This window comes from Tinamus guttatus, unplaced genomic scaffold (genome assembly GCF_059628265.1).
Source record: "Tinamus guttatus ecotype Peru unplaced genomic scaffold, ASM5962826v1 Tinamus_guttatus_pri_ptg000254l, whole genome shotgun sequence".
Lineage (NCBI taxonomy): Eukaryota > Metazoa > Chordata > Aves > Tinamiformes > Tinamidae > Tinamus > Tinamus guttatus.
The window spans coordinates 135,785-163,540 of record NW_028288788.1 but is presented as its reverse complement, the minus strand read 5'-3'; the positions used below and the strand labels follow the sequence as shown (position 1 = coordinate 163,540).

Sequence of the window (27,756 nt, the reverse complement as noted above, 5' to 3'; positions counted from 1 at the left end):
GGGGGGAGACGTGCATGGTGCTGGGCAAGGCCAGGACACACGCACGGGATTGTGCACGGCCAGGACGGTGTGCATGGCACCGTGCACGCTATGGAGCGGTGCATGACCGAGTGTGCACGGAGCTGCATGTGGTGCTGTGCATGAGCAGGACAGCACGCCCGGTACCGTGCATGGTGCTGCATGTGGCTAGGACTGCGTGCACGGCACCGGGCACGCTTAGGAGCGCATGCACGGGGCTGCCCACGGCTGGAAGAGCATGTCCCGGGGTGCATCCATGGCCACGTGCACGGCCCGCGCGCACGCTCTGCAGGCCACGCGCGGCTCCGTGCGGAGCCGCGCGTGGCCTGCAGAGCGTGCGCGCGGGCCGTGCACGCGCAGCTGGGACAACCGCGCAGGGCTGTGCATGCCCCACACAGCGTGCACGGCTGCGAGAGCCTCCCCGTTGCTGTGCCCGGTTCTGTCCCCGGTGCGGCCGCTCCGTTCCCGGGGGCGGGCACTGCCCCGCGCGCTCCCGAACTGCCTTTCCCGAGATGCCCCGCGCGCGCCCCGCCCCCGCGGGCGCGGAGACCCCGTAGCGGGGCAGGTGCGCGCGCAGCGGCGGTTGGCGGCGGCGCCGGCGGCAGCGCGGGCGGGAGGCGGCGGCGGCGCGCGGGGGGGGGGGGCGCGGCGCGGCCGGCGCGGCCGTTGCGCATCTCGGGGAGCACCGCGGGGGGGGGGGGTGGGGGGGAGCGGCGGCGGCGGCGGCTGGACGGCGAGCAGCGCCCGCGACCTTCCGCCGGAGGAGGAGGAGGAGGAAGAGCCGGGCGCGGCCCGCTGAGGCGCCGCCGCCATGAACAGCGTGGGAGGCGCCGACGAGATCGGGTGAGGAGCGGGGGGGTGGAGGGCGCGTGAGGCGGGAGGGTCCCGGCCCCCCCCCCCCCCACTCCCGGTTCTCACCTCAGCGCGAGGTGAAGCGCGCGGCGGGCCCGGGGGGGGGGGCGGAGCTTCCCCCCCCCCCCCCCGGCGCGGCCGCCATGCTGCGTCCCTGCGCACCGGGAGCGCGGCCACGTGACCGGCGGCGGCGGCGGCAGGTGCGGCGGCCCCAAGGTCACCCGCGGGCCCCGCCGCCCCCCCCGGGGCCTCCGCGCCATCCCCGAGGCGGCGGCGGGGGGACCCTCGCGGGGGCCCCGACGGCGGCGGGAGGGGCCTCGGTCAGCGCGGGGGTCGCGGCGGGACAAAGAATCGACCCCCCCCCCCCCCCTTTCCATCTTTACCCTCCCCGAGTTTGGGGGTTATTTGAGCAGAAACACCCGGTATCCGCTTAAAAACCTCTTCTTGTGGTGCTGGGTATCGCTGTGCCTCAGTGACGACTTCCAAAACGACGGTGATGTTTAAACTGTAAAAGCATAAACTTGGCTCTATAGATCTCAAAAGAGCAAGGGGAACCCCTTAGGGATGAGCACTAGCCACGTGCCTGCCTGTTGTATATACATTCATTATCTAATATAAGGAATAAGTCTCGCTATCGCATCCGGTCACCTTTTTTGAGCGTGCTAGGCCCGTTTTTGTCCTGACTGGTGGCATGTGCTGCGCACTGTGCTGCTTCTCTGCGATCTTGAAAGTGCAAGAGGTGAGAAAACTGGTTGGAAAATAACCCGTTAGTAGGACCAATGAATAGAGCGTGGGGCACGCTAAATAAAGTAGGTTTTGCTCTGAAAGCATCGTTATTTCTCATCCTGGGCCTCAATGACTTGCTTGTGTCTTCGGCGATGCGCCATGGGCACAGTCTGTGCTTGTGCTCTGGGCTTGAAGGTGAGTGCAGGGTCCTGTGAACTCTCCTCCAAGCTGGGCCACAGGACTTGCTTTGGGTTGCAAACTGCCCAGGTTTGAGTTATTATCAGGGTCAAAGGGGCTAGATTTTAAGCCATGATGTTATTTTTTTCTTCTCCTCCTTCAGAAATTCTCAGAAGGGGAAAGTGGAGGATGAATTGCAGTTTTATTATAGGCAGCTGCCAGTACCTGTGAGGAAAGCTCTGTTTTAAAAGTTGCTGCAATATATAACTCCTAAATTTGATAAGCAGTTATGAATTTAATTCATTTTTTTAAAATTTCTATGCATAAATTATAAGCTATATTTTTTTTCTAAAAAAAAAATACTTGGGCAATAAGCCTTTCTGTGTTAAGATGATTTTTTTAGGGGCTAACAAACATTGTTCATTGTAATTAGTACTGACCTATTGTGAAGTAAAGTAAATGCTGCTTTCAATATTGTCATATAGGGCATGGTATATGCATATAAATAGAAGCAATGTATTTACATACAGCTGCAATAGTTGACCTTAGGAAAGCCTGCATTTTTGCTTGCTGAAATGTCGGTAATGGGGCTAAAAATAATTAATAATGGAATTGGGAGGTTTCGATGACCATTAACTGCAGGGAATCCTTCCTTGCTTGAGACTCTGTCAGAACAGCAGCTGGTATTTTAAATTGATCTGATGTACCACACTGACAAATTTTGTTCAAAAAACAAAACCAACCTGTAGATTATCAAGAAAACCTCTAACCCATGAACTGCATAAAAATAGCTAATTTAATGCTATACTGAGTATAAGATTATAAAGAAACAAAGCTATATTTTGCAGAACTTACTGTTCCCTCAAACTGATAGCACAAGAGAGAACAGACTTTTGTACGTGTCCTGCGTGCAGGAATGGAAGATGAGACAGGGGCAGTTTGGAGGCTCCCAGGAAGCGTGGAGATGTCTGTGCTGGATGCAGAGCGCTCTTCTGTTTTGTTGTTGCTAGAAAATGACCTGAGGCTGAAAATATATTGGCACTGAATTGGCTCGTGTCCCAAATGGGGTCCTTCCTAGCAGGCAGGAGGTGAGGAAGGATTTTCCTACCTTAGGAAAAACTTCTCATCGGAAAACATTCAAGTAGAAAAGACCTTGATGCAACTTGGCGCAGTTTCTGTTGCAGTTTGGGAATGGAAACGGTCATGTGGGGCCTGGGCATTTTAATCTGCATTAAGTAGGGCTGCTTTTGGAAAGAGGTGGGTGATAATGGCTTACGTGCTCTGCTGGTGCTATTATCGGATGCATTATGTTAATGTAAGAGTAGATGCAGCCAATGTCTTCCACAACAATACAAAAATTATACTGCCCATTGCATGTTATCATTTAAATTACTCTCTGCACTGCTGAAAAGGGCCTTGTGAGGATCTGTGCTTAACAGGTGGTCCTTTTTTGGAACGAGGCTTACACCAGCTATCAAGAAGTGATTTAGAAATAAAATACACTTAGGTAGAGCAACACTCTTCTGTATCATGTAATATTACATCTAGTCACCCATTATCTTCTTATATAGTAAGTCTACACTCTTCAAGGCATGGTTTTATTCGTTGTTGATTGTTGCATTGCAGTCATTATATGACCAAATACCAGAAAAAAAAAATGATTGAAAATAGGCTGCTGGTTTCCTCTTCAAGCTGCCCTACAAGGCAAGGCTTTTGCTTGACCAAATCTCAGTGAATTGGCCCTAGTTAAGGTGACTGCTCTCTCTGGGCAGCTGCTGTTAGGGGAGTGGCCGTTACTGCTGTTAGCTGCTGCTTCTCACCCCATTTTTCTCAAAAGTTAAGTTTATTTTTCATTGGGATTGTACTTTTTGTAGCTGTGAATGAGAAAAGGAGCACCTTAATTGCTCATTTTTAAGGCACATGTTTTCTCACTCAGCTCAGTTGCAGTTCTGCTCTGTCTGAAGGAGAGCAGAAGACAAAAGCAGAAGAAAAACAATAGACTGAATCCCTCGAAGATAAACTCTCTGTATTTGTATATACAGATCCCTGTAACTCTTAAGAGCTTTTAAGTTCCTACTTAGACCTCTAAAGCTAGTAAGAGCTTTTAAGTTGGTACTCCTTACTAAAAAGGGCCAAATGTTGAAGTGCCTTTGAACTAACTTTTAATTATAGAGCAAATTAGGGTGTGACAAAACTTCCATGCATAATAAAGTTGATAAAGAATTGCAAAGCAGCCAGTCTAGCATCTTACTGCTCATCTTCCGTGTGCTTATCCGAGTCCCGTGGCATGTCCTAACACGATCCAGGACTCACATTTGTGCTTCTGGAAGGTTGCATTGACTCAGATTTGTCCTAAGTGTGCGGCGTGTTTCAGGCTTCTCCATGACTTGCTGGTGTATTTAGTCCCTAGTTCAGAGATGTCTCTTTATTAAGATTAGTTTCACAAATAGTTGCTGAATTCATGCTGTTCTGTTACTTCTTTCGGGCCTCAGAAGTTTTCCTGCCATCTTAGGCTTGGTAGTTTCACTTTCATTTAACTAGAAGATGATGGCAAAGTAAATCTGACTTGTTCTTTTAGATGACTGAAAAAATAACACACAAAAGGAAAGCATGAAGTTTTTATTCTTGTTTCAGTTAACAGTTTGAGGACTTGGCTTTATCAGAACACTGATGCTTTTTGTTTGTTTGCTTTGTTAAAAATATTTCTTAAAGTAACCCTGCTTCCTCAGGTACCTAGAAATAAGAACTTTGAGGAACTTCTGCCTTTCTGATGTTTTCTCATAAAATAATAAAACGTTTTCTTGTAATAAGCTTACAATCTTCCGTTCATGCTTGTGATGCATAAAATGAATGCCCGAGTTTTATGTGAATCTTAGTGAAACAGAAGGTAGTTGTTGCAAAGAATAGCGTCTTTCTAGTGAAGAATAGGCCTTACAGAATAATTTGGAGGCTTCAGGACTGTCAGGGCTATCCAGAATAGCTGATTTCTTTGTTACATAAAATGATGCATCTTCTCCATAGCACCCTATTCACCCTATTCAACCTTCACTTGCAGAAAACTGTTTGTGGGTGGCTTGGACTGGAGTACAACGCAAGGTAAGCTATGTATTCTACAGTCATTTAGCCAATCCTTTATGAAGAACAAAATACTGTATGTATACTTACCTTTTTATCAGCTAATACTGATGTTGGATAAAGGAAAATCTGGATAAGACTATAACTTTTTCCACTCTTTTAAAATAAATTGTTATGAATTAGCACAGAACATCGTGTTATTTATTTTTTATAGATATTTTCAGCTAGTGTTTGGTATTGAAGTTTTTGTCAACTCACTAGGAAATGACTAATGTTAGGGCATTGATTTACTAGGATGTTAAATTTGCTCTTGTCTGAATGGAATTAAAGGGGCACCTGCCTTTGTTTAGAGGAAGTAAAATTGAATAGATTTTGAAAGATAATTTTGGATTTTATAATTATTTGCTTATATTTTACTTCATAATTAGGAGCATAGCCTGGTAAAGTTGATATCTGTTTAATACATCTTTATTTTTTAACAGAAACTCTTCGTAGCTACTTCTCCCAGTATGGAGAAGTTGTAGACTGTGTAATAATGAAAGACAAAACGACAAACCAGTCTCGAGGATTTGGATTTGTCAAGTTTAAAGACCCTAACTGTGTTGGAACAGTACTGGCCAGCAGACCTCATACATTAGATGGCCGAAATGTAAGTTTCGTTGTGTGTTTTTTGTCTGTTTGTGTGGTGGTGCTGTCTGGCTGTTGCTTTTAATTATTTATTATAAGACAGCTTTAGCTGTGATTGTTTTACATTGTAGAAGCAACATATAGGGATGGCTTTTATGAGAGGAGTTCAGTTTTAGCAAGACTTTGTTTGGATGTCTTAAAAATAACTTTACAGAACAAAATACTGTGTGTGCTCAGAACTGACCAAGCTGCAAACTTCTTCCAGATTGATCCAAAGCCATGTACACCTAGGGGGATGCAACCAGAAAGGACACGGCCGAAGGAAGGATGGGTAAGGAAAAATACTTCTGTTGTATTGAGCCTAATTATGAGTTCATCCAAATATTGTTCCTAGTTCTGCAGCCTTCCCAAGGGAAGTGTGTATGTTATAGCCAAAAACACTGAATTTGTAAATTTAGAACGTGCAGTTTCTTCACTTTAACAATAGTATGATTCAGGTCTGGAGATTACCCTCCCCTTCACCTCAGTCCATTTAGGTGTAAAATGAATCAAGGAGCCAACTTTGTTGTCTTTCTGATTGCTATTATTTTTCCCTTCTTTAATTTAGCAGAAAGGATCCAGAAGCGATAACAATAAATCAAATAAAATTTTTGTTGGTGGGATTCCTCATAACTGTGGCGAGACGGAGCTCAGGGAATACTTCAAGAAATTCGGAGTGGTGAGTCATTCAGAAGCAATGGCAGTTATCAAGAGGTTTTCCCTCCCTGCTGCCTCTTCTCAGACTTTGTCCAACTGTCAATTTTTGGTTTAATTTATACAAACTACTATAATGACATATTGAAGTGTTTTGTGATAAAAGGTAGTAACCATTCATCATCTTGAAGCGTCTCTTGCTGTTTGTCAAAATCTGTTGCTCTGATGCCTGTAAGTTACTTCCCATCTTCTGTCTCCTGGTTTTAAGTCTACCTGATTCTATGTTATTCTGCTCTTATTTTGTGAAGGGAGAGTGAACCCTCTTTGGTTCATTTGACTTTGAGAATAGTTATTACTCTTCTGAATTGTTACCTAACTTACAGCTCTGCAGTTATGAAAGCTTTCTGCTGAATCTTTGGAACAGTAAATACTGAATGCACATATGTCTAAGGTCTTTTTCTTTAAGTGTGTAGATAAGCTAAAATTTGCAGTCTCCTGCCATTGTTTTAGTAGCACTGGCTGCTTTTAAAACATCATCTGAAGTTAGCTGATTTAGCCTTGGGGGATTTTTCCCTTTAAGGTAAATAGCTAAAGGAAATGGCTGAAGTTGGCCATGAATTTAAAAAAGGAAAATTTCAAGTACTTCAATTGAGTCAAATTGAAGACTGCCAGTCTTGCTATGCAATGGAGAGCTTGCCATCTTTTGAGCAGCCTTTAGTGTTTCTTTAGAGTTTAACAATAATAATAATAATAAAAAAAACCTTTCATTATCATCTCTTCTTAGCAGCATCAAACGTTTTGTTGATTCTTTTTAGTGGATAAGTTTACCAACAGTACTGTGCTTACAATTAGATTAAGATGATCTTAAAAAAAATGATATGAAAAGCAATGGCTAACGATTTTTTTTAGTCTGAAAACCTGCAACAGACTGAGTGCTATAAATAAAAATGGGGAGCATGTTCCACAGTTGTGGAGCATAATTTCTGAAGGCTCTTCCTCACAGACTTATGGCTTTCCAATTCTGACCCCTGGATGGCTTGGGAGATACAGGGTTAAGTTCCACCAATTATAGAAGGCAACAGCCATTAAGTGTAAGTGCCTTTAAAAGTAAGTATTAGAATTTAAAGAATAGTATAGAAATTGGGAGGGCAGTGTAGTGTTCTTAATGAGCTGTGTTCATTCAGTTCTCTCTGAAGAAGCAGATCTTAGATGTTCTGTGGCCTCAGAGTGGCTTTTCTACCTCTAAACTTGAAAGGCTGTTGAGCTGTTTTAAGGTTGCTTTGAAATAAACATGGCATCTCTCTGTTTACATTATAGCTCATAGTCGTACATTTTGAAAAGACTTTTAAGAAAGAAGCATTTTTGTTAAATATGAGACCCAAGACAATATTTTTAAGAAGTTCTGCTGATGTTGAATAACGTACCCTTGGGGTTTTCTATGGGCTATAGTGCGAGTATAAACAGTTTAACATCCTTAATGCTAGATTAAAATCTGAAGTGTGATGAGACCTTAAAAAAGCAAACATGCAGCAATGTTTGGGGCTTTCTAAAATAGATGAACTCCGAGAGCAGCATTTCCAATTTATTTCCACTGTGCTATGGCAGACTGGTATTGATGGCTACATCGAGCGTTTAATTGCCCTTTGTGGATAGTGTGGGAAAGCAGCCTGTAGTAACTGCTTGTAACACTCCCCTGGTAGCATAGTTAGTAGAATTTCTCTTCTCTCTTCCAGGTCACTGAAGTTGTAATGATCTATGACGCAGAGAAACAGAGGCCCCGAGGTAAAGGCTGATCTAGTTTGTCCTTGAAATTTCTTCATACTCTCCTATAGTCAGATGGCAAACTATTTCACACCATCAGAAAAGGTAGATTTTTTTTTTTCTGTGTTGCCTCAGGAAAAGGAATATTTCACTGGGCAAATACCACTTCAAGTATAGACTCTTCATCTACAGCCTCAGTTGGTATCTGTGCATTTAAAGTCAGATGTTTCATGTTCATTTTTGTTTGTTTGCTGGTTCTTACCTGAATGAAATTTGATACTTGAGCCACTCTTGTGGTTTTAAGATGCTGTTGTGGGGGGAAATCAGCAAACTGGCTTTCCTCCTGTTCCATATGAAAGGTATGTTGATGTTGCATGGGGGGGTGGGCCCAGTTCAGAGTACTTCTGAACACAAGGTTAGAACAGAATCCATCCATACTGCTTTTTGTTTTAGTTAAATGGCTTCACTTGAAGTTCAAGAAAGACACTTAACATTATATAAAATTGCTTTTGAAATGTATGTTTTGAATGGGACCTGTAGTGCCTGTATGGTAGACTGCTTTTTTTTTTTTTTTTTTTGTGAAGGGGAAAAACCATCAGCTGGAAGTTTCACTAGGCTATTTAGTCGAGTCTGCAACCTTTGGTCAAAATATGAAGCAGGTTTCATGTCCTCCACCTTTCATTGCATCAGTCATCTGTTTGACAATTAAGAGGCAATATTTCTAAAAGCACATGAAGCTTAGTTACACTGACCACCTTGTAGCATGTTCTACATGCTAGCGAATAGTTTGCCATCTGAACTTTCATTTCTCCTCTGACTCATTATTAAGAATATATTCTCCACTTCCTATTTATTAAGCTGTTAAGTCTTAGTTTTATTTTTAATTTAGACATACATTCTTAGTGACATATTTAAGTGTTTCATAGTAAAGTATGGTAATGTTAAGTAAGTTCTTTTTTTTATTTATTTTTTCTTTTCTCTCTGTGAATTGTTTGACTGTGATTAACGATATCTCTTTAGATTTCTTCTCTCTAGGTGATAATTTATCACAGAGGTACAGGCCAGTTCCACAGTCAGAGGAGGGACGGGCTTTGTCTTTTATTGGAGTGTAAACGAAGTTTCAATATATTTGTTTTTTTTTGTTTGTTTCCTTGCCTTAGCTATCTTAATAATCTTTCAACAGGTATCTTCTGTTTAAGCAGAACATAAATTCATCCATTTAAATGTTCTAGGGAATCTCATTTTAAATAGGGGAGGCAATGGAGACCAGGATAAGTGCATCTGAGTATAATTTGTGGCTGAGGTTTTGGAAATATTTCAGTAATTATTGCATCATCTGTATCTTTGTAATACTCATCTCAGCCTTGCAACCTCTGAGCAAAAGGTACTAAAATATCATGCCTGGTCTGAATTAATGGCTTCTGCTTAAAGCTATTCTAAAATATATATGCTAGAAGGCCTCTGCTCCACAAAAATTGTAGTTTCAAGCAGAAATGACAGATGCGTTCCGGTTTGAAAACCTGTCTGTCCACAATCATTGAAGTGTGCAATGTACTGCAAAAGATTCTCCTTTTATTCCTCTGACTTTTTAAACAGTGGTCTTGAATCCTGTTCTTTTGTTTTTGTTCTGAGACTCCTTTTCATCCTGTGGTGATTAGCCAGCAGCTCCAAACCTGGCTTTGCTAGTCTCTGCGAAAGCTAGGAAGAACTTCCAGTTTATACTCAGTGCTCGGGTTTGTGGATCCCAGAGCACATTTTATCCTGCCTTCTTCCTGCTCTGCGTTCTGTTGCATACAGAATGCAGTTCAGTCTATATACCTGTCCTCTGAATGTAATACCTTCAGTGATGATATATTAAATTGCAAAAGTCCTTCATTGCCATTCTCCACTCGCATCATTCTGTTTTTTGCCTTCTTCTGTAAACTTCACCATCCTTATATTTTGAACAGATTAACTGCATGTTGTTTTACTAGTTTGCTGATTAGAGAAGGGCAAAACCAGCTCTGATACTAATCCCTAGTCGCGTTCTTCTATGTTCAACTTCTTACCAGCACACTGGGAAGCAGATCCTCAGCCAGTGTCTGAGCTGCCTTGATACTCGAGGTGATCTTGTATCTTCAGTGCCCAGCCTTGTCTTTGCTCACTCACAATCCCTCACTTACTCTCACATCAGCTCTCCTGCCAGCTGTGTTTGATCAAAATTATTTTCCGAGTCCAAGCGAAAGTGCAGCTGAACTTCTTGCTCCTCAGAAGAAGTACCAGCTTTGTTTGTTGCAGTCTTTGCTTTTCATGTTTTCTGTTCTTGGCTAAGCCAACCACAGTGAAGTAATTTACAGGTTCTTACTGGATTCTGGTCCACCCGTTATCTCCAATACAGTTTCATCTATCCGGTCTACTTCTAAATGCAATCTGTTACTCTAGTCTTCAAAAAAGTCCCATCCTTCAGAAGATAAAGCTATTGGATGATGTACTTTGTCACTCCTACAGAATTTAAAATTTGTAAAATTTCTCATCCCTGGAATTTTACTGTGTATTGTATCAATTTCTTCACTGCTCCTTATCTTACGGTGTCTCGCCCTTTTTTATGCTTTTATTTTTTTTTATTGACTTCCTCAGTGTTCTCTTCTTCTTTCTCCCTTTCCAAACCACAACCCAATCGCTCGGTCTGCTCTCCTCCTTGAACTTTCTCTGCAAAAAGCTAAAGGAGCAACTGTCATGAAACTGATATGCATCAGTTTTCTTTCCCATGCCTTTTTAGACAGAATGCTGTAATACTAAATGTGTGTTTTAATAATAATACTTTTCTTTTTGCTCTAATATTTAGAATTATAGTTAACCTCAGACAAATATATTGTGATGAAATGCTGCCCTCAGTTACGAGGCTGCTTTCATCACAGGTCAACAAAACTTCGTTTATACTGCCAGTCTCTTGTGTGTGGGAAATGCTAAGTTTTTTCCTTTTTATTTTATTTTAGTGATGTCTTTTGCTCTTGTTGCTGACAGCAGAATTTGACCTGCTGGAATCTATTTTGGCCTGTATCTTTGTGTATTTTTTATATATAAACCTTCTCTACAATAGGCCTCTTTGGGCTTACCCAACCCAGTTGGATAAGCTTAGAGAGACACTAACTGTTATAGATACTGTATTTCTGTTTAACGCTTTAGAGCAATATATGGCTGCTGTCAGCACTAGCTGCAAAGCAAAATGCAAACCAAGGGGGAAATCTTGGGTTTCAGAAAAGCAGAAATGCATCCATGTTCCATATGCTTTTGATGCCGCACCTCTTTTTTTCTTTCTAATTTTATTGCTCTACCCTTAGCTAATCTAAAGAATGGCACAGTTTATGTACTGCATGATTCCTACCTTTCCTGGGATTTGGTTATTCCACCAGCGATGAGTGGTTGATGGCATGAACCAGCCTCAGTGTTCTGTGAAATTAACCACTATTTTGCCACTCTCTCGGCAGTATCAGCAGCTACAACCTACTGCAGTGGTTCTCAAAGCGTGCCCGCAAAAACGTGAGCTAGTCACGAGCCTTGGTTTTATTTCCAGCATCCTCTGCAGCCGCTCCCCGCTGTCCTGTAAAAAGCCACTTGGAGATAGGAACTGCTGAGTTGCCATCACTGAGGCTACTCATAAATGACAAGGAAATGGAGCACCCTTGGGGATCAGGAGCAACTGATAACAATGTCTTGGGCAAAAGGAAGGGGTCTGGAAAGTATGCATACGTATCGGAGAGAAAAGCAGCAGGAGGGATGAGAAATAAAATAGATGGAGAGACATAACAGTAAGGATTGTATTCTGTGTAAGCAGCGCTCATTTATTTGCCAGAGGATGCCGTGTTTGGAAGGAGTAATGTCCTTCCTTAAGTGCTTTCTCTAACAAGATGTGAAAGACTTGAGAACCCCTGATTTAGGTTGTTAGTTTCTGAAGCTTCTCATTCATCCATGGAGTGGTAAAATTTTTCATGCTTTAACAGCTCCATTTCAAAAATAACTCTTATTTTCCAAGGCAATATTCCCTAATTGAAAGAGCGGGGTGAGGGATGGGAGGAAGTTGCTTTGCAGCTTTGGGTAACAGGGATAGAATAGGTTTTTCTTGGTATCCTAATTCTGAATTGAAGACAGAGCAGCAAAATTGCTTGACTTTAATCTGCTGTCCACAAATACCTTGTTTTTATTCATGTGGTACAGTTATGACTGTACTGGCATTTTTTTCCATCTCCTGATAGGTGGGTTAGGAATAAAATCAAGCAAAAAAAAAAAAAAAAGTTAACCAGCTTAGTTTGTAGGTTGCATGTGTGAAACCAAGATGGGGCATTATTTGCCTAATTATAGAAGGTATCCATTAAATTTTTTTTTTCAGACTGACTTTTTTTTTTTTTTTTTGAAAATTTAACACAAGTCTTGGTTATCTGAAACCCCTGCTTGAACCCTTGGTCCGCCCCTAATACTGTTCATCATCCTGTTTTGTGTCACAACACCCTGCTACCTTGATTCACTCTTCGTCGTTGGCTAGGTTTTGGATTTATTACTTTCGAGGACGAACAATCAGTGGACCAGGCTGTCAACATGCATTTTCACGACATCATGGGCAAAAAAGTGTGTAGTTGTAGTTTTATTTTACCTTAAGAAAGAACCAAGTCTTGGGCAACTGACAGTTTCACTGGTGACCAAAGCTTAGTTAAGCGGGAGGGAGTGTAAATCCAAATTCAAAGCTTTGCCTGTGAAGATGGGGAAAGTCTTCTGAGTTTGCTTAAAACAGGTGAGAGAAGCAGTTAGTTTGTGCCTTAGCCCTTAGAAGGGACCTAGATCTTGAGAGCCTGACCTCGGGCTGGTAGGTTTGTGGTTTTTGTTTTGTTTTTCCCCTGAGGACTTGGGGAGGCCTTGTGCTACAGACCTGGGGGTAGCTCTGGTTGAGCACAAGTCACTCATGTGTTGAGCACTGTCATGTGCTGCTCAAGTGCAAGGAGAAAAGTTAGTTACTGCTCCAGCTGTTTGAAACTCAGAATCCCAGTGAAATCTGAGTTGTTCAAGGCTTGGTTTAAGATACCACTCCTTCAGATGTGTATTTGATATTCAAATTTTGAGGCTATTTGAGACAATCTACTTATATAATCTTACACTTAAAAAGAAAAATTAAAAAAAAAAACATCATGAAGGATTGGTTTAAAAAAAAATGGGTCACTTACTGTGAAACTTTGATACAAACCCACGTACTCTATATAGTATTTAACCACAATGCAGTTAAGTGACCTCTGGTTGTTTCATCTTCATACTGTGTTGTCAGCAAATGGATGTTTGATAGGGAGGAATTTATGCTTGCTTTGATGTTACTCAGCAAGGAACATGCTTATACCTGTGGAAAAAAAAAATAAAAGCAAGAGTAAATTGTTGGAGGACACGTAAGTTTTATATAGGGAAAATCGTAACTTCTGAAAGAAAAATTAACCCCTGGAAATGCTGGTAAAATTTAAGGCCATATAGCTTTACGGCTTATCCAGAATTTTAAAATAAGCAATAAAACTGTTAAGCTTAAAGTGAAGGTACTTCAAGGAAACCCAAGAATACTGTTAGTTTTCTTAAATTCTTGCAATGTAAATTTTTTTTGCATTCTCTGCTAGTCTTTATATTTTGGTATTTTATAAGCATTTACTTAGCTGGCAGATGAAATGTTCTTTTGCATATCAATGCAATTTGTATGGTTAGTTATTCAAAACATAATGCTTTTTATTCCTGTGAACAAGTTTCGGGGTTGAGGGGTGAGCTGATTTCTTAGTAAATGGGAATAAAGCAAAGGAAACCATGTGCTTATGTAATCAAGAACCTCAGTGTGTTCTTGATCACTAGTGTTTTCCTTCGGAGCAGCTGAGCGCTCCCGTTTGTGTGCAGATATACTGACAAGAGCAAATTGAGGTTTGTATGTGTATGAACACATCTTGTGTACATCCCCAGATGTTGAAATGCCTTTAAATTTGCAAGAAACAACGGAAAGGAGAGGAGGTGCCAGCAAGCATGCCAGAAATACCCCAGGACAAGGGATAGCCCATCTGCTGCGATGGTCCTGGGGCAGAAGGGACACCTCTTTGTAAGCCTTCCAAGTGCCACCTCTTGAGCTGCCAGTTCTCAGGATGCAGCAGGGCTGCTTCCGAGTCTCCCGTGTTTCCCAAGCAGTCTCACTACAAAGTGAAACTGTTTTTTTGTTGCTTTTATTCTTATTTTTAATGACCAAAAAAAAAAAAAGGGCAGGAATATGCAGCGTTTTCTCAGGTAGGAGTAATGGACAAGATCTCCTTTTTGTTAATTGACTTTTAAGCAGGTGTAGGAATTTAGCCTCAGTGCCCTGAATATTGCACAGTGATTTTCCAGTGTTCAGTTTGGCAGTTCCCCACTTCCAAATGTGCGCTGAAAAATTAATGGAATTCTTCCATGTAGATTAATGAACTTCTGATATTCCGCTCCCTTCATTGACTAATACTGCCTACTTTTAAAATGCTATCTCTTTCTTTTCGGTAATTAAAAAGGTATTGCTGAAATGAATCCGTATGTTGTTAAAAGGGGGGAAAAAATTAGAATTGCAAGGAGAACTCTGCTTTTGTAAGCAATATCTGAATTCCCTCAAGGCAAATGTGTTAAGACTCATTAATTTGAGTCCTTTGAAAAATTCCCTTGGTTCCTCTCTAGAAGGGCCTTCAGCTGACAGAGATTTGGTTACTGTCATGTATAATGTCCTTGGGGCATCTGCAGGAGGGTGGGGGTGGGGGCTTTGTCCTTGCCTTGTGCCTATTTCCTGTTTGTTCTCTGACATGAATGGTTTTTTAAGACATGGCAGGAAGAATTCTGAATACTTTATTTTTTTTCCATACTACTCAGGCCCCATTGATGACTGAGATTTATTTTCTTTGTACTCTGGCACCCATTAAAATTAATCATAAAATAAAAAAGACTTTAATTCAGCATGCATGAGTGCTGAGAGTGTTTCATTAAATCAGAAACTGGATTTTTTTGAGAGGTTTATATTGAATGTGCAGCTTATTTTAAGTAGGTCAAATGCACTTACTCGATGGCTTGGAACACTAGGACATTTTATCTTTGAATAAAATAAGTTAAGCACTGTGGCTTACTAATTTTAAAAACAGGAGGGCTTTTGTCACTGACTTAACACAGTATGAAGATTTGCTTCTTATTGACTCAACTGTCCATTTTTATTACTTGCATGTTTGTTTACTTTTTTGTTAGATGTAATGTAAGATTCTCTTATCACATCCATTCCCTCTGACATTGTTTGAGTTAATTGAGATTCTTTAAGCGTTAGCCTGGGGAAGGTAAGTCTTTATCTTCCATTAGACATTTAAATAAAATCTAAGTAAAAGAAAAAAAAAAGAAAAAAAAAAGAAATAAACGTGTGTTTCTCAGGTATGAGCAGAATTGAAATTGTAGTTTAGATGGGGTGGGTTTAAACTGTAACTTTGAAAATGAACCCCAAACATCTTTTGAATGGTTAAAGCATTAGTACCCTTTTTCAGAGCGTACTCTTTACTCAGATGATTTTCTATGGAAAATGTCATCTTTGCAATTCCTGCCTTAAATGTTAAAAGAACCTGCAAATATTTAAAAGATTTTGCCTTTTTTTTTAGTGAAGAGCCGTTGTAAGAGGGTACTGCTGTTTTAAGATTAAAGCAAATGAATAATGTACTATGATGGAACATAAATGATTTGTAGGATGTGTTTTGTTTGAAATACCTCAATAGTAGACATGTAATGTCTTACCATCATATATATTGTACCTGAGAAACATTTTAAATTACTGGCCTTAAGTTTAATAATTAAGTACTTAGACATAAGACATAAGATGCTAAGTATAGACTTAAGCATAATTAAGGGTGTGTGTGAAGGGAAGGGGGGTATATTAACCTACACCATTTCTCCTAAATGGTAACTCTGTTTGTTTAGGTGGAGGTGAAACGTGCAGAGCCTCGTGATAGCAAAAGCCAAACTCCAGGGCCACCAGGTGCCAGTCAGTGGGGAAGCAGGATAATGCCAAGTGCTGCCAATGGCTGGGCAGGTCAACCCCCTCCTACCTGGCAGCAAGGATATGGCCCTCAAGGTACTTTCTTCAGGCATCTCAGACCTGCTGTCCTGAGAGATTTGTGTCTTTCAAACCTACGAATAATTTGGTTTTACTTGCAAATCACAGTATATCTGATTCTATCAGTGCTATCTCTGTGCTGGGTTACTGACAGCAGCACTAAAAATCTGTGCATCAGTCTTTCCAAGGTCTGCTGACACTGTTCCTTGGCTTTTTTTTTCTTCCCCCCCCCAAAAAAAAACCTTGTTACATAGGGCAGAAGTCAGTGGGTTGGGCTCATTCTGGCAGGTGTCCCAGAAAGTGCTTTACCACTTCTGTTTGATTCTGCCTTCCCCAGCTCTAATCCGCATGTTTTCCAGTAATATGAAGGTGGTATTGAGAAAGCTGTGACTGCAGCTGTGGGAAAGTGACCCCCTGGGACCATAATGAAATTCTTACGAAACACGGGGTTTCAGTGATGGGGTTTGAAGTGAATTTCAGAGGATGCTACAAGTAAAATTTGAAATGGATGAGGAAAATGGTTGTCTTGTCTTTGAATTTTATTGCTTAATGTATTCTGGAAAAATAACAAGCAGTTGTGGGGCCAGCAGTGGGGCAGGAGAGCGTGAGCCCTTCAGGGCTGAAAAGAGCAGCCAATTGTTTGGTTCTGATTGCCATAAACACTCCCCATCACCTAAGATCTTGAAGACAGGATAAATATGTTGAGTTCTTCCAAGGACTGGGTTGTTAATTGAGGGGAGAAATAAGAGGGTAAGTAGGGGTTAACATTTGGCAGAATAGAACTTGCTTGTGCTGAGACACAGGAAATTTTCACCCATGGGGGGAAAGGGAGTGTCACGACTTCATCTGTGGCTACAATAGCTGATACCCCAACAGAGGACTGCCTGTTTCCCCATGGTGCTTATTAACTTGAAAGCTGCAGCTGAGGCTTTGACATTCCGCACAGATGTGCTAATCTGCAACTGCACAAATTGAGAAACTAGATTTTTCAGTGTGGTTATTTGCAGAGAAAATGATACTCAATCTCTGAGAAAGATTAGTGTAAAACTTAAATGCATTTCTATCTTAATACTGCAACAAATACAAAATGAGATTTTTGTGGTTCAAAAACTGACCGATAAAGCTGATAATGCATTAAAGATGCTTTGGATATATAGTGTCGTGCAATTCTTAGTCTTTGGGCATTTTGTATGTTATTACAGTTTTTTACGTGTGGTGTGTTTCCAGTTCTTGAACACTGAACCTGATTTGAGTTTGGGAATTACAGCTTGTTTTATGCGTTATTTGTCGAATGATTAAGAGTCTTTTCAGAAGAGCACACACACCATCCCTGGAACCATAAGAAATAAATCTAAAAAGCAACACAGGGAGCGTCTGTGCAGAGCGAGCTCAATCTTTGCTAAACTGTTCCTGATTGATAATACAGTGTCAGTGCAAGCATAAATCCATTTTTTGTTCTGTTCTAGGGATGTGGGTGCCAGCTGGACAGGCAATTGGTAAGTAGGCTATGCAGGATTGCTTTAATAGACAAAATAATCCTACTGAGTGAGGGTGCAGTTCCTTTAAGAATTCTTAGTGATTTGTACATTTTCATCATTTGTCCCAAAAGAATAAGAAAAAAGCACAGTTTTTTTTTTCTTAACAAATTGGTAGAAAGCTGAAATACATCCCGTATTGCCAACTGTGTTAATTTGGTATCCAGGAATCACATTCTAAACTGAAATTACAGTAGGGATACTGAGAAGACTAAGCGTTTCGCAAAGTAAGAATTCGTAGGAGACCCAAACTGTGTCTGAAATTCATTAACAGCTTTGCCTGACCTGGGGATGCAGACTGAACAACTCCCTGTGATTGAGCTGCTTTAGTTCTTGTCTTCTCCTCGTTTTCCAGGTGGATACGGACCACCTCCTCCAGGAAGAGGAGCTCCACCACCACCACCACCATTTACCTCATACATAGTCTCTACACCTCCTGGAGGATTCCCCCCTCCACAAGGATTTCCACAGGGCTATGGCACCCCTCCACCGTTTAGTAAGTGACTGTCAGTTCGACTACAGTCCATCACTCAACTCCTTTTAGCCTTTGCTCATCTCTCTTTTTCCTCTTTTTTATTCCTGTAGATGCTTTGGCTAGATGGGGTATTCTGAGCTATAACCAAATTGTTTTTGTCAGTTACTTGGGTTACTTTTCTCTCTGGTACAATAATAATTTATTATGCTGTCTCATTTAAATCTGCATTGCTAAGAGAATTTAGATTTATTGTGTACTCCTATTATGACATCTGTGAGAGAAGTTGAGATTATTGCACAGTGACCTGGGCTAGACACAGGCTGGGATTTTCAGAGAAGCTTAAGGAATTAAGGTCGCAACTGCTATTGGAAATGTAAATAGGATTTGAGCATCTGCCTCCTCGGGCAGCCTTATGAAAAGGCTAGTCACAAACCTGGTCTAAAAAAGAACATATCACCAAAATATCCAAGAGTCGCTGGCTCTGTTGTAATGAAGTCATTTTTTAGGATATCTCCCTTTGCTTCCTAGGCTCTCTGTGGACTCCTTGATGTGTCTGTTGGTGTCTCTCACATGCCCAAAATTTGATGCCTGTTCCCTAGGTGTCCCTACTTGAGCAGGAGGGTTGGACTAGATGATCTCTAGAGGTGCCTTCCAACCTCAACCTTTCTGTGCTACTTCATCACATGCTGTTTTCTCCTGCTTCAGCTTTTGGTTACGGTGCTCCACCTCCTCCACCTGACCAGTTTGCCCCGCCTGGAGTACCCCCACCACCTGCCACTCCAGGGGCAGCACCACTAGCTTTTCCACCACCACCACCACCATCTCAGGCAACTCAGGACATGAGCAAACCCCCAACTGCTCAGCCAGAATTCCCTTATAGTCAGTTTGGTAAGTAACTGCATGTAAAATAAACTCAGTTTGACCCCTCTCCCCTTCCTGCTTTTCTTTTGTCATAATACTTGGGTAGAAAGTCAGTATTTAGGAAAGTTCACTAATACTGAAAGCACATATATAAAGGATGAAAATGCCAGCCACCAGCTCTCAAGTAATGCTTAAATTCATCTAGTATTCTGGCTGGAGGCTGTTTCTTAACTATGAGGCACTGCTTGTTTCCTGTGAAAAGGTCTTCAGGGATTTGTGGAGTGGTAGGATAAGTCACTGATCCGCACTCCCTGAATCTGTACTTAAAACTATTTTCTGTAGTAGCTTCACAGAACTAGTAGTCAACTTTTTCATTTAACTGAGTTTGTACAGATTGACGAATAAAATTTGAATAGTAGAACAGAACTGACTGAGAGGAAAGCAGTACAGGGTAGCTGTAAAAGCTGCGTAGAACCCAAGCTGCCAGCTTTTTCTTGTTGCTTACCTGTCTACCTCAAGTTGTACTTTTGTCAGAGGTAATTAATGTTTTGGCAGTACTTATTTGTGCTGTACAGATAATGTTTAGGTAGCTGATAAAAGATGTGTTAAGCTAAGCAAACTGTACTGAAAAAATAAAAGTTACAAGACAGCTGTTGGTGCTCCTGAGTAAAATTTCTGCTTCCTCTCTGTAAAAAATTGGGAGTTGTCATCTTGCTTTTCCACCCAGTCCTCCTTTAAGCAGCGTTTTGCAAATAGCTGTTTGTGGCATACTCCCCTTTCAAAAGCCTTGTAATTGGTCATTTTTATGAAGTCAGCTGCCAGATGCAACAGGCCCATGGTTTAAGACTGCTGTTCCTGCACCTGAATGAGTTCTCCAGTTCTGTTAGTGCATGCCTTATTGCTTCCTTTAAAGTGCCTGCCAAAACTGTTATGAAATGAACGCTTCATAAAGTTATTTGAATAGATATTATTCATAGCTCAAAAAAAGCAAAAATAGAAGATTTTTAAAGCAAGATTAGTCTTTCAGGTGTGTTCGTAAAACAAGTATATGTTCTCATGTTGATGGATTTGAAATGTTTTAAATTTGGTTATGTTATAAACACGGTTGCTGTCATAGAAAGTTTTGCCATTGTGATTCAGGAGGAAGTTTTTCTTGTTTTGCCAGAACATGTGTCTCTGCAGATATTTTTTTTTTTGAAAGAAGGGTGGACCGTATAAATAAAATACGAACCAGTACACAATTGTTTAAACTCAGCAGGTAGCCAAGATTCTGGATGTTACTGAAGTTTAAAATGGACCTGGATTTCAGAATTGTTTTTTTTTTTAAAAAAAAAAAAAAAAAAAAAAAAGTTGGATTCCAGTAAATGGCCTGTGTAGTACCACTTGCCTTTTGCATATTTTAGAAGCCATATTTCCTAGTGAAGTAATTGAAGTGTTTTTAGTTACACTCATAGTATTGGGGAGGGAGGTGGGGGGAGGAAGAGGAGTATAGCAGGACATTTTGAGGGAGGAGGGTTAGAAGGTTAGTTGTTAATGCTGTAAGTGGAGCCAGTCTCTCACTTCAGGAGTGCTTTTCTAGCCTGAAAATATGAACAAGAGTGCTAACCGGGATAGAGGTATTTAATATAGTCTCTATTTTAACAGAATTGTCAACATGTTTATAAAGCTACATGTAATTTTTTAAAACTTTTTTTTAAAAAAAAGCTTCAGCACTTCATGTGTTTGCAAATTAGTTAGCAACATTGCTGTACAAACAGCAGTCTAGCTTATCTGCATGTATCTACATAAATGCATAAAACTTAGACTTTAAACAGGCACTGAGTTATCTAATCATTGTGGCATTTTCAGATTTGTCCTGGCTTGACAGCATCTTAAATGCTGCTATGTTTACAGCTAGGATGAATGTAAACACTAGTAAATTAAACACTAACATGGGTGTGTCTCCCTCACCCAAAAAATTATCTCTGTACAGGGCTCTCTTGGGGTTCGTCACCCTGGTCTCCTCATTTCTTACTAGGGCTGGGTACCTATTCTCAAGACCCTTCAGGCTACGCGCCAATACTTTGTTTACACTCTTATGGTCAGGCTGAGCAGTGAGAGATCTAGGTAGGTGGTGCCTATTTACAACCAATGCTCTTAATATATCTGCATTTGGGAAATTAACTTGTGTTTCTTGCAGGGTCTCTTCTTTTAAGAGGGTGGGGGGAAGAAATGTGACTCAAATGTTTACTTTTACCAGTAAGGGCAATATGGTTCTATATACTCGTTAGCTGGCTGAAGTGAAAACTTTTGACTAAAACATAAATGACATTGCTGTTTATTTTCCAAGTTGTTGCATTAGCAAGGTTTTATCTTGTGTAATCAAACTGCATTTGGTTTCCATCAGCAATAAATTGTAACCGTAATGGTTGGCACAGCTTGTTTAGAAAGCAGAGCGCTCTGTGACAGCAGGTGAGCTGCTTCCCTGTGGGAAGTGCTGGTGCAATGTAAGAGCTGTAAGAGGAGCTATGAAAACAGCAAGAGAATACGTATTAAATCCAGCCTTGTACAGATTTGTGCTGTAGGCTTCCTTTGTGCTAAGCAAATTGAAAGCTCTGGTTTACTATACGCCGTAGCACTGCAGTGTACAATAACTTGATTTTTTCTTCATTCCGAGCCCCACCCCTTGCTATACAATTAAATTGTATTTTTGGTTGCTTCCTTATCTTTGCATGAAAAAAAAAAGACTGGATTAGCATTTTGAGCTAATAGAAGCCTGTGATAGATGTACTTTAAGGCTCATTAGTGGTAGCATTTCCCGAGAGACAGGCAGAGCTTGAAATTGAAATATTGAAGACATGCTAAGAGACTTTGTTTTGGATTAAGAGAGTTAAACCTGCTTAAGCCTGCACAGAGAGGCGCAGAGCTGTAGAAATGTACTTAATAATTAGGTTTCTTAATACCATCTTTTATAGAAGCAGCCTGCACTGATGCCACTATTATGATTAAGAGTTGTATTTAATTAAAGGTAGTTTTATTAAATTTCTTAGTTTCTCAGTATTCCTAATGCCCAGCTAGTTGTCTTTCATATCGGCAGCAAGAATCGCAGCAAGTCTTTCATCTTCCCTTTTTTTTTTTTCCCCCTATCCCCCAGTTGTCCCAAATCTGTCCCAAATCTGGTCTTTGTTACAGATTGTGTTGCAGAATGAGAGTCACAGCCTCGCTGAACAGGCAGAAGGGCAGCTAAGGACAGTTGGACAGGGAATGGAAGTCTTCTGTTTCCTGTAGAGGAAGGAAGATGAGCGAGTTGTTGATTTACAGCATGCAGTAGCATAAACATTGAGATACAGTTCCCTTTTAGATTTAAAACTGTCAGAAACCTGATGCAGTTTGTCACGATACTGGTCACCTGGGAGAAAGGCAACACAGCTGCTTTTTTATTGCTGCTAACTTTTTGCCAGGTTAGAAGTAGTGGCCACTTTCTGCAGTAGCAATAGAGGGGTGAGGCTTTGACATAGGTTTATTTGAACTTGCTACAAATGCACTTGAGCCTGGTGGTTAGAGTTGAGTTGCAGGGGAAGGATTTTGCCAACGCTGGATCAAAACTTCCCTTACAAAGGAGGCAGGGGGTGCAGTATTTGCAACCTTCTGGAGTCTGCTCTTTTGCCCCTGTTTAATTTCAGTTCAGATTTGGGGAACTGAGTCTTTCCAGAAGGAGAGGCGGGCTAGTTAATAGATATTCAGGAAGCTTAAGAATGCCTTCCTCAGTGTGTCCCTTCAGTAAAGGACATCTTTGGCTTTCCAGGGAAGATGCTGAAAATGGCAATAGAAAGTCAGTCTAGTAAATCTGCTCAGTTAGTGTGAGGTGCTGCAGCTTTAGTAGCTGTGAGGTTTGCAGGCAAACATCTGTGTTACATCTTCATCCTTGCTGAATTTGCCAGTGCTGTTTTTTTAGCAGAAAAGCCTGCTATTTGGAGTGGGTTGACAGATAGCAACCACTCCATGTAAGCATCTGAACAGCAGGAATATGATAGTTTAACTACCAGCCTGGGTAAGATTTTTATCAAAAGCAAAACCTACCGTTCCCGATACCCGTTCAGTACTTCTGCTTATTACCTGTTTCTTTGTGAATGCAGATAACTGCAAGAACTGAAAGCTGCTGCTTATCTTTACGTGTGTTTCCTAAGGCTGTGCATGGCGGGGAGGGAGTGGGCTTTGAATTTGTGCCTCTGCTGTTGCGTGTGTGTGGATGATAACGACGGCTGACGCTGCTGCCTTTTCCCCCTTCTCCCCAGGATACGGACAAGACTTGAGTGGTTTTGGACAAGGTTTCTCTGATCCCAGCCAGCAACCCCCTCCCTATGGAGGCCCCTCGGTGCAACCATCAAGTGGCCCACCTGCCGGAGGAAGTGGTTTTGGACGAGGACAGAACCATAATGTGCAAGGATTTCACCCCTACAGGCGCTAGCATGTGCTGGCAATCAGGGAATTCTGTCCACACAGGGATGTCTGGTACCAGCTGAACCCAGGAATCCCAGACTTCTGAACTTGTGACAATCACATACTTGATGGAAGAAAAACCTAACAACATTTTTTTTTTGGGGGGGCGGGGGGAGATAGCTTCTGAAGGCAAAGCTGTGGGTGTTTGGACTGCAGTTTTTAAGTATTTTCCTTTCTCTAACCCATCAGCACAAATAAAGAAAATGTCACTGGTTCAAACTACAGGGTTTTAAAAATGTCTTCAGCTTTAATTCAAAACTTCAGGTTTCTTTTTTTGAAATTATTTTTCCTGAGCCTTTGTTTTACCGTATATTGTAAACTTTTATGTTTAAAGAAAAAAATATATACATTTACAGATTGTGAAATTTTTAAGAGAAATTTTCTACTATGTATGCTGGCTTATTTTTTAATTTAAAACAGGGTTTCCGTTAGCACTGTTGGAAGTGAGGGTAAGTTGCAACCCCCTTGCTCCTGACATTAGTGGTGGGGTGGATGGTTCAGAAACTCTGGGAGTTGAAAGAAATCTACTGAGTGTATTTTGCTTTTGTTAACCTGCTGATACAGAACTGGTAACAAGGCAGGTGCAGACTTGTTGACGCACAGAGTCACTTACGAAGCGCAGCGTTAGATCTGTGCTTCAAACTCTTTAAAATCCTCTGTGGATTTCCTTAGGGGTTAACGGAGGCCTTGTTAAGATGTAGATTTCCCTCAGGCAAAAGGTTTAGGTGCATTTTGCACTAACCAGTGATTACCCCTGGTTTGAATAAAGAGAAGTACATTTGGATTAGAAACACAAGCCTGTCTCCATTTTATTTTTTCTTTTTACAAAAAAGTTCCTTTTGGATTTCAGTTTTCATGAAAAATCAATTGGCAGCCCTGAAAATGGTGCCTCGTAACCAGTATACAGGCTTATGTCCTGCCTCCATGGACTGTTAAGCTCTTAGCCGTGGGTTAAGTCGAGGAGTAACTTGTGCTGATGAGAGGCCAGGAGTGACTTTGTGAAAGTTGCTTCAGCCTCAGGGGCACCCACAGCTTTTGATTGCTGTAACCTGGAGTGGGTTTGATGGGGTGAGACTTGCACCGAGTCTTCTGAATGCCCTGGTCCCTTCCAGGGGGTCTGTGCGACAGGGTCATTTGCACTGAGTTTGGCCTTGGGTTCAGGGCCGTTCTTCACCTGACCTTGGATCTTCAAGGTACCTTAAATCACATTCTACAAGAGGCATGTGAGGGTACTAAGGGGGAGAAGTTGTTCACCTCCAGGTGAACGTCTTTTAATTTTCCTCACCTTGGAAATGGAAATAATTTTGCTGTTGAAATGATCTGTTAGTGTTTACCCAAGAATCACATCCTCAACATCTGCAGTAAGACAGTGCCCTGGCCACCTCAAATCCATGATCTATTTAACCCTCCAGGAATGTGTAACCTATTAATTGTTTCAAGTCTAGCTCCTGGAGGGGGAAAAGAAATAAGTCTTAAAATTGACTTGCTCGGTGCTACTTGATATGCTGGATCTGTTGGGATTTACCACTGTGGCAATGGAAAGCAGTAAGTTGCTCTTGGAAGAACATGGTTTTCTTTGGTTTTCTTTGCAGCAAAAGATCATTCCTGTTCCACTTGCTGTGAATCCTTTGGATTCTTCTTGCTCAGTGATCTACATGTGCACGAAGTATGCAGTGCTCCCGTGCCAAAAAAGGGGCATTTTATGCTTTCTCTGTGGAGGTGCAATTTTTATTTATTTATTCATTTTATTTTTTCCATGCTCTGCATCGGGGTGGGGCCTTTGCTTTGACTTTCCTGATGAGGTTTGTGTGGAAGTTATTGCTGTGCAAAATACACTGTGGGCCACGGCTTAAGCAGCCAGCAGGGCACTTTAAAAAGGGCCCTTGCTTAAAGACAAGCAAAATGGAAGCAGAGGGAGTCGGGCACTGCCCTGCCTGCCTTGAAATGAGTCTCTGCAAGGTCTGGGGCAGCGAGGGTGGCTGGGGGCAGAACCAGCTTTTCCAGGTGATCCCTTTGAACTGCACCGAGGATGTGCCAGCGCTTGCCCGCTGCTCCTGGGCCTCGTGCTGGGCAGGGGCTGGAGGCAGCAGGAGCTGCTGTGGGTGCCAGGGCTGTCCTGTCCCCGCTGCGCGGACAGGGGGGACATGGGGCCAGGTCTGTCCTTGCTTGGAGCACCTTGGGGTCTCCCTGCTGGATGAGCGTGCTGTGTGGGGGGTGGTGGATGGCTGAAGGATGGTGCTGCCAGGGCTGGACGAGGTTTGTGCGTGGAGCAGCTGGGGGGCCAGGGGCGACGGGGACAGTTGGGTCGGTTCCGTGTCCGTCCCGCCTTGGGCGGGATCGGGTCAAGGGGAGGCTCCTGCGCCTTTAAGGAGCAGTGAGGGCGGAAGGGCCGCGCGGGGCCGGTGTTGCCGCCGCTTCCGCCCTTCTCCTCCCCGCCGCTCTCGCGAGATCCGCCGCTTCCGCTGCATCCCCCTCCCTTTCCGAGGAGCCGCGTCCAAGATGGTGGGTGCGGGAAGTGGCACTGCCGCCTCCCATCCGCCTCCATCCTCCGCGCCCGCGGCCCCTCCGTGGCTCGCGCCGCTGCCGATGGCGCGGGCGGCGCCTCCCCTTCCCCGCGGGAGCCGCATGGCGGCGGGCGGGCGGCGCGATGGGCCGCCACGGCGGCCGCGGGCGGGCTAGGCCTCCCGTAGGCCGAGCCTGGCGAGGGGCCGGGGCGCGGCGGGCCCCGGCGTGACCCCGCTCCGTCCCGCTGCAGGCGGAGGTGGAGCAGAAGAAGAAACGGACCTTCCGCAAGTTCACGTACCGCGGCGTGGACCTGGACCAGCTGCTCGACATGTCCTAGTGAGAGCGGGGGCGCGCGCGGGGGGACCGGGGAGGGGATTGGCCGCCGCTCGGTGCGAACGGGCGGCCCGGGCCGCGCCTGAGCCCTGTCTCCCGCCGCAGCGAGCAGCTCATGCAGCTCTACAGCGCGCGGCAGCGGCGGCGCCTCAACCGCGGCCTGCGCCGCAAGCAGCACTCGCTGCTCAAGCGGCTGCGCAAGGCCAAGAAGGAGGCGCCGCCCATGGAGAAGCCCGAGGTGGTGAAGACCCACCTGCGCGACATGATCATCCTGCCCGAGATGGTGGGCAGCATGGTGGGCGTCTACAACGGCAAGACCTTCAACCAGGTGGAGATCAAGGTGAGACGCTGCCCGTGCACGCGCTGCCACCAAGGGTGTTGGTGTCTGGCGCGCAGGAGCCCAACGCGGTGCTCCCCGAGGTGGCACCTGCGCTGGAGGGCCCGGAGAAGCCCCAGCGCCACCTCCCAAGTGACCGCGCAGGAGCCCGTGGCCGCTGCTGCGGCACGGGGGGAGGCAGCGCTCGCCCTGCACATCCCCAGCCTGCTGGGCAACCCCAGAGTCGCGTTTCAGCAGGAAGGGGAGCGCTCCCATCTCCGGGGTGTGGAATAACCCGCAGCGCTACCTGATCCCGCTGCTGGGATCAGGTGGCTCCTTCTCCTTGGGATCTGGTGGCGACTGATACTTAAACTGGCCCGGGAAGGTGCTGGGGGGACCCCGGGGCTGCATCTGTTCCGGCCTGAGCGTGCAGAGCCGGCCGGGATGGGGCAGCACCAGCTCCGGGCAGGTGTCTCATCCCTGTGGCCTCTGGTTCTGTGCACAGCGTTCCCAGGGGCGCTGCGGAGCACCCAGAAAAGCCACCGCGGGTTCCGCCAGCAGCCGGGGACGCCTCCGTGTGCGGCGGCGGCCGCAGGGAGGCGGCTCCGCGTCCCACCGTCCTTCCCTTCCTCACGCTCCCCTTCCCTTGCAGCCCGAGATGATCGGCCACTACCTGGGCGAGTTCTCCATCACGTACAAGCCGGTGAAGCACGGCCGCCCCGGCATCGGCGCCACGCACTCCTCCCGCTTCATCCCCCTCAAGTGAGGAGGCCTTTTCTAGGTGTAAATAAAGACAATTTGCCAAACGTCTCTGCTCTGTCTCGGTGCTGCGCGAGCTCGCGGGGAGCTGCTGGGGTTGGTGGAACGTGGCGCTCCCGGACTCTCCGGACGCTTTTCCATGTGCGCGTTAGCTTTTGGGGGGCCTTTCTGGTAACCCACTTCTCCCCGGGGCTCCTTGGCTCTGGGCCCTTCCCGGGAATGGGGACAGTGACACATCTGCTTCTCTGCCCTGGATGTGGGGGATTCACGGGGGCTCTGGCAGAGCAGGGACCCCTGCACCGGAGCTGCTGCCACCCGCGAGGCTCCCGGGGATCCCCCGGCCGCTTCCCATGGGAAACGGGAGCTTAAAACCCAGGGGGAAGCAGCGGGCCCCGAGTGCGGCCCTTGGCAGGGGGTTCCCCGTGTCCCCCCCGCCGCTCCCCGGGCGCCGGGGCCGCCCGGCTCCCCCAGACGG

The 27,756-nt window shown here is 44.0% G+C and overlaps 2 protein-coding genes and 1 long non-coding RNA gene across 7 annotated transcripts in view; 2 read left to right on the top strand and 1 right to left on the bottom strand.

Moving 5' to 3' along the window:
- LOC148594330 (uncharacterized) overlaps positions 1-13,301 on the bottom strand; it is a 29,917-nt gene extending 16,616 nt beyond the window's left edge. Inside the window, exon 1 of the long non-coding RNA XR_015913510.1 lies at positions 13,054-13,301. This is a non-coding gene — a long non-coding RNA (uncharacterized LOC148594330). The remainder of the gene's footprint in view (positions 1-13,053) is intronic.
- Positions 750-24,164, top strand: DAZAP1 (DAZ associated protein 1). Of its 5 annotated transcripts, XM_088526723.1 has the most exons (13): positions 750-861; positions 4,829-4,869; positions 5,331-5,497; positions 5,741-5,806; positions 6,083-6,193; positions 7,902-7,950; positions 12,449-12,531; positions 15,883-16,036; positions 17,485-17,514; positions 17,909-18,049; positions 18,734-18,916; positions 20,907-20,995; positions 23,164-23,361. In XM_088526723.1, the coding sequence occupies exons 1-12, from the start codon at positions 830-832 to the stop codon at positions 20,984-20,986; spliced, it is 1,137 nt and encodes a 378-aa protein (XP_088382849.1). In that variant the 5' UTR covers positions 750-829; the 3' UTR covers positions 20,987-20,995; positions 23,164-23,361. The 5 variants fall into 5 exon arrangements, with proteins under 5 accessions (XP_088382849.1, XP_088382848.1, XP_088382847.1 ...); XM_088526722.1 differs by lacking the exon at positions 20,907-20,995 and having other exon boundaries at positions 6,086-6,193; positions 23,164-24,164; XM_088526721.1 differs by lacking the exon at positions 20,907-20,995 and having other exon boundaries at positions 23,164-24,164.
- Positions 24,165-25,023: 859 nt separating this feature from the next.
- On the top strand, positions 25,024-27,328 carry RPS15 (ribosomal protein S15). The gene is made up of 5 exons (XM_088526811.1): positions 25,024-25,034; positions 25,738-25,870; positions 26,124-26,209; positions 26,312-26,546; positions 27,175-27,328. The coding sequence occupies exons 1-5, from the start codon at positions 25,024-25,026 to the stop codon at positions 27,286-27,288; spliced, it is 579 nt and encodes a 192-aa protein (XP_088382937.1). The 3' UTR covers positions 27,289-27,328.
- Positions 27,329-27,756: the final 428 nt, after the last annotated feature.

Excerpts from the sequence above, each read along its gene's own strand:
- DAZAP1 (XM_088526721.1), top strand. The coding sequence starts at position 830 with ATGAACAGCGTGGGAGGCGCCGACGAGATCGG. Across the intron at positions 16,037-17,484 it reads GCAAGGATATGGCCCTCAAG|GGATGTGGGTGCCAGCTGGA; the intron begins GTACTTTCTTCA and ends GTTCTGTTCTAG. Across the intron at positions 18,050-18,733 it reads TGGCACCCCTCCACCGTTTA|CTTTTGGTTACGGTGCTCCA; the intron begins GTAAGTGACTGT and ends CTCCTGCTTCAG.
- RPS15 (XM_088526811.1), top strand. Across the intron at positions 25,871-26,123 it reads GAGGAGCCGCGTCCAAGATG|GCGGAGGTGGAGCAGAAGAA; the intron begins GTGGGTGCGGGA and ends GTCCCGCTGCAG. Across the intron at positions 26,547-27,174 it reads TCAACCAGGTGGAGATCAAG|CCCGAGATGATCGGCCACTA; the intron begins GTGAGACGCTGC and ends CTTCCCTTGCAG.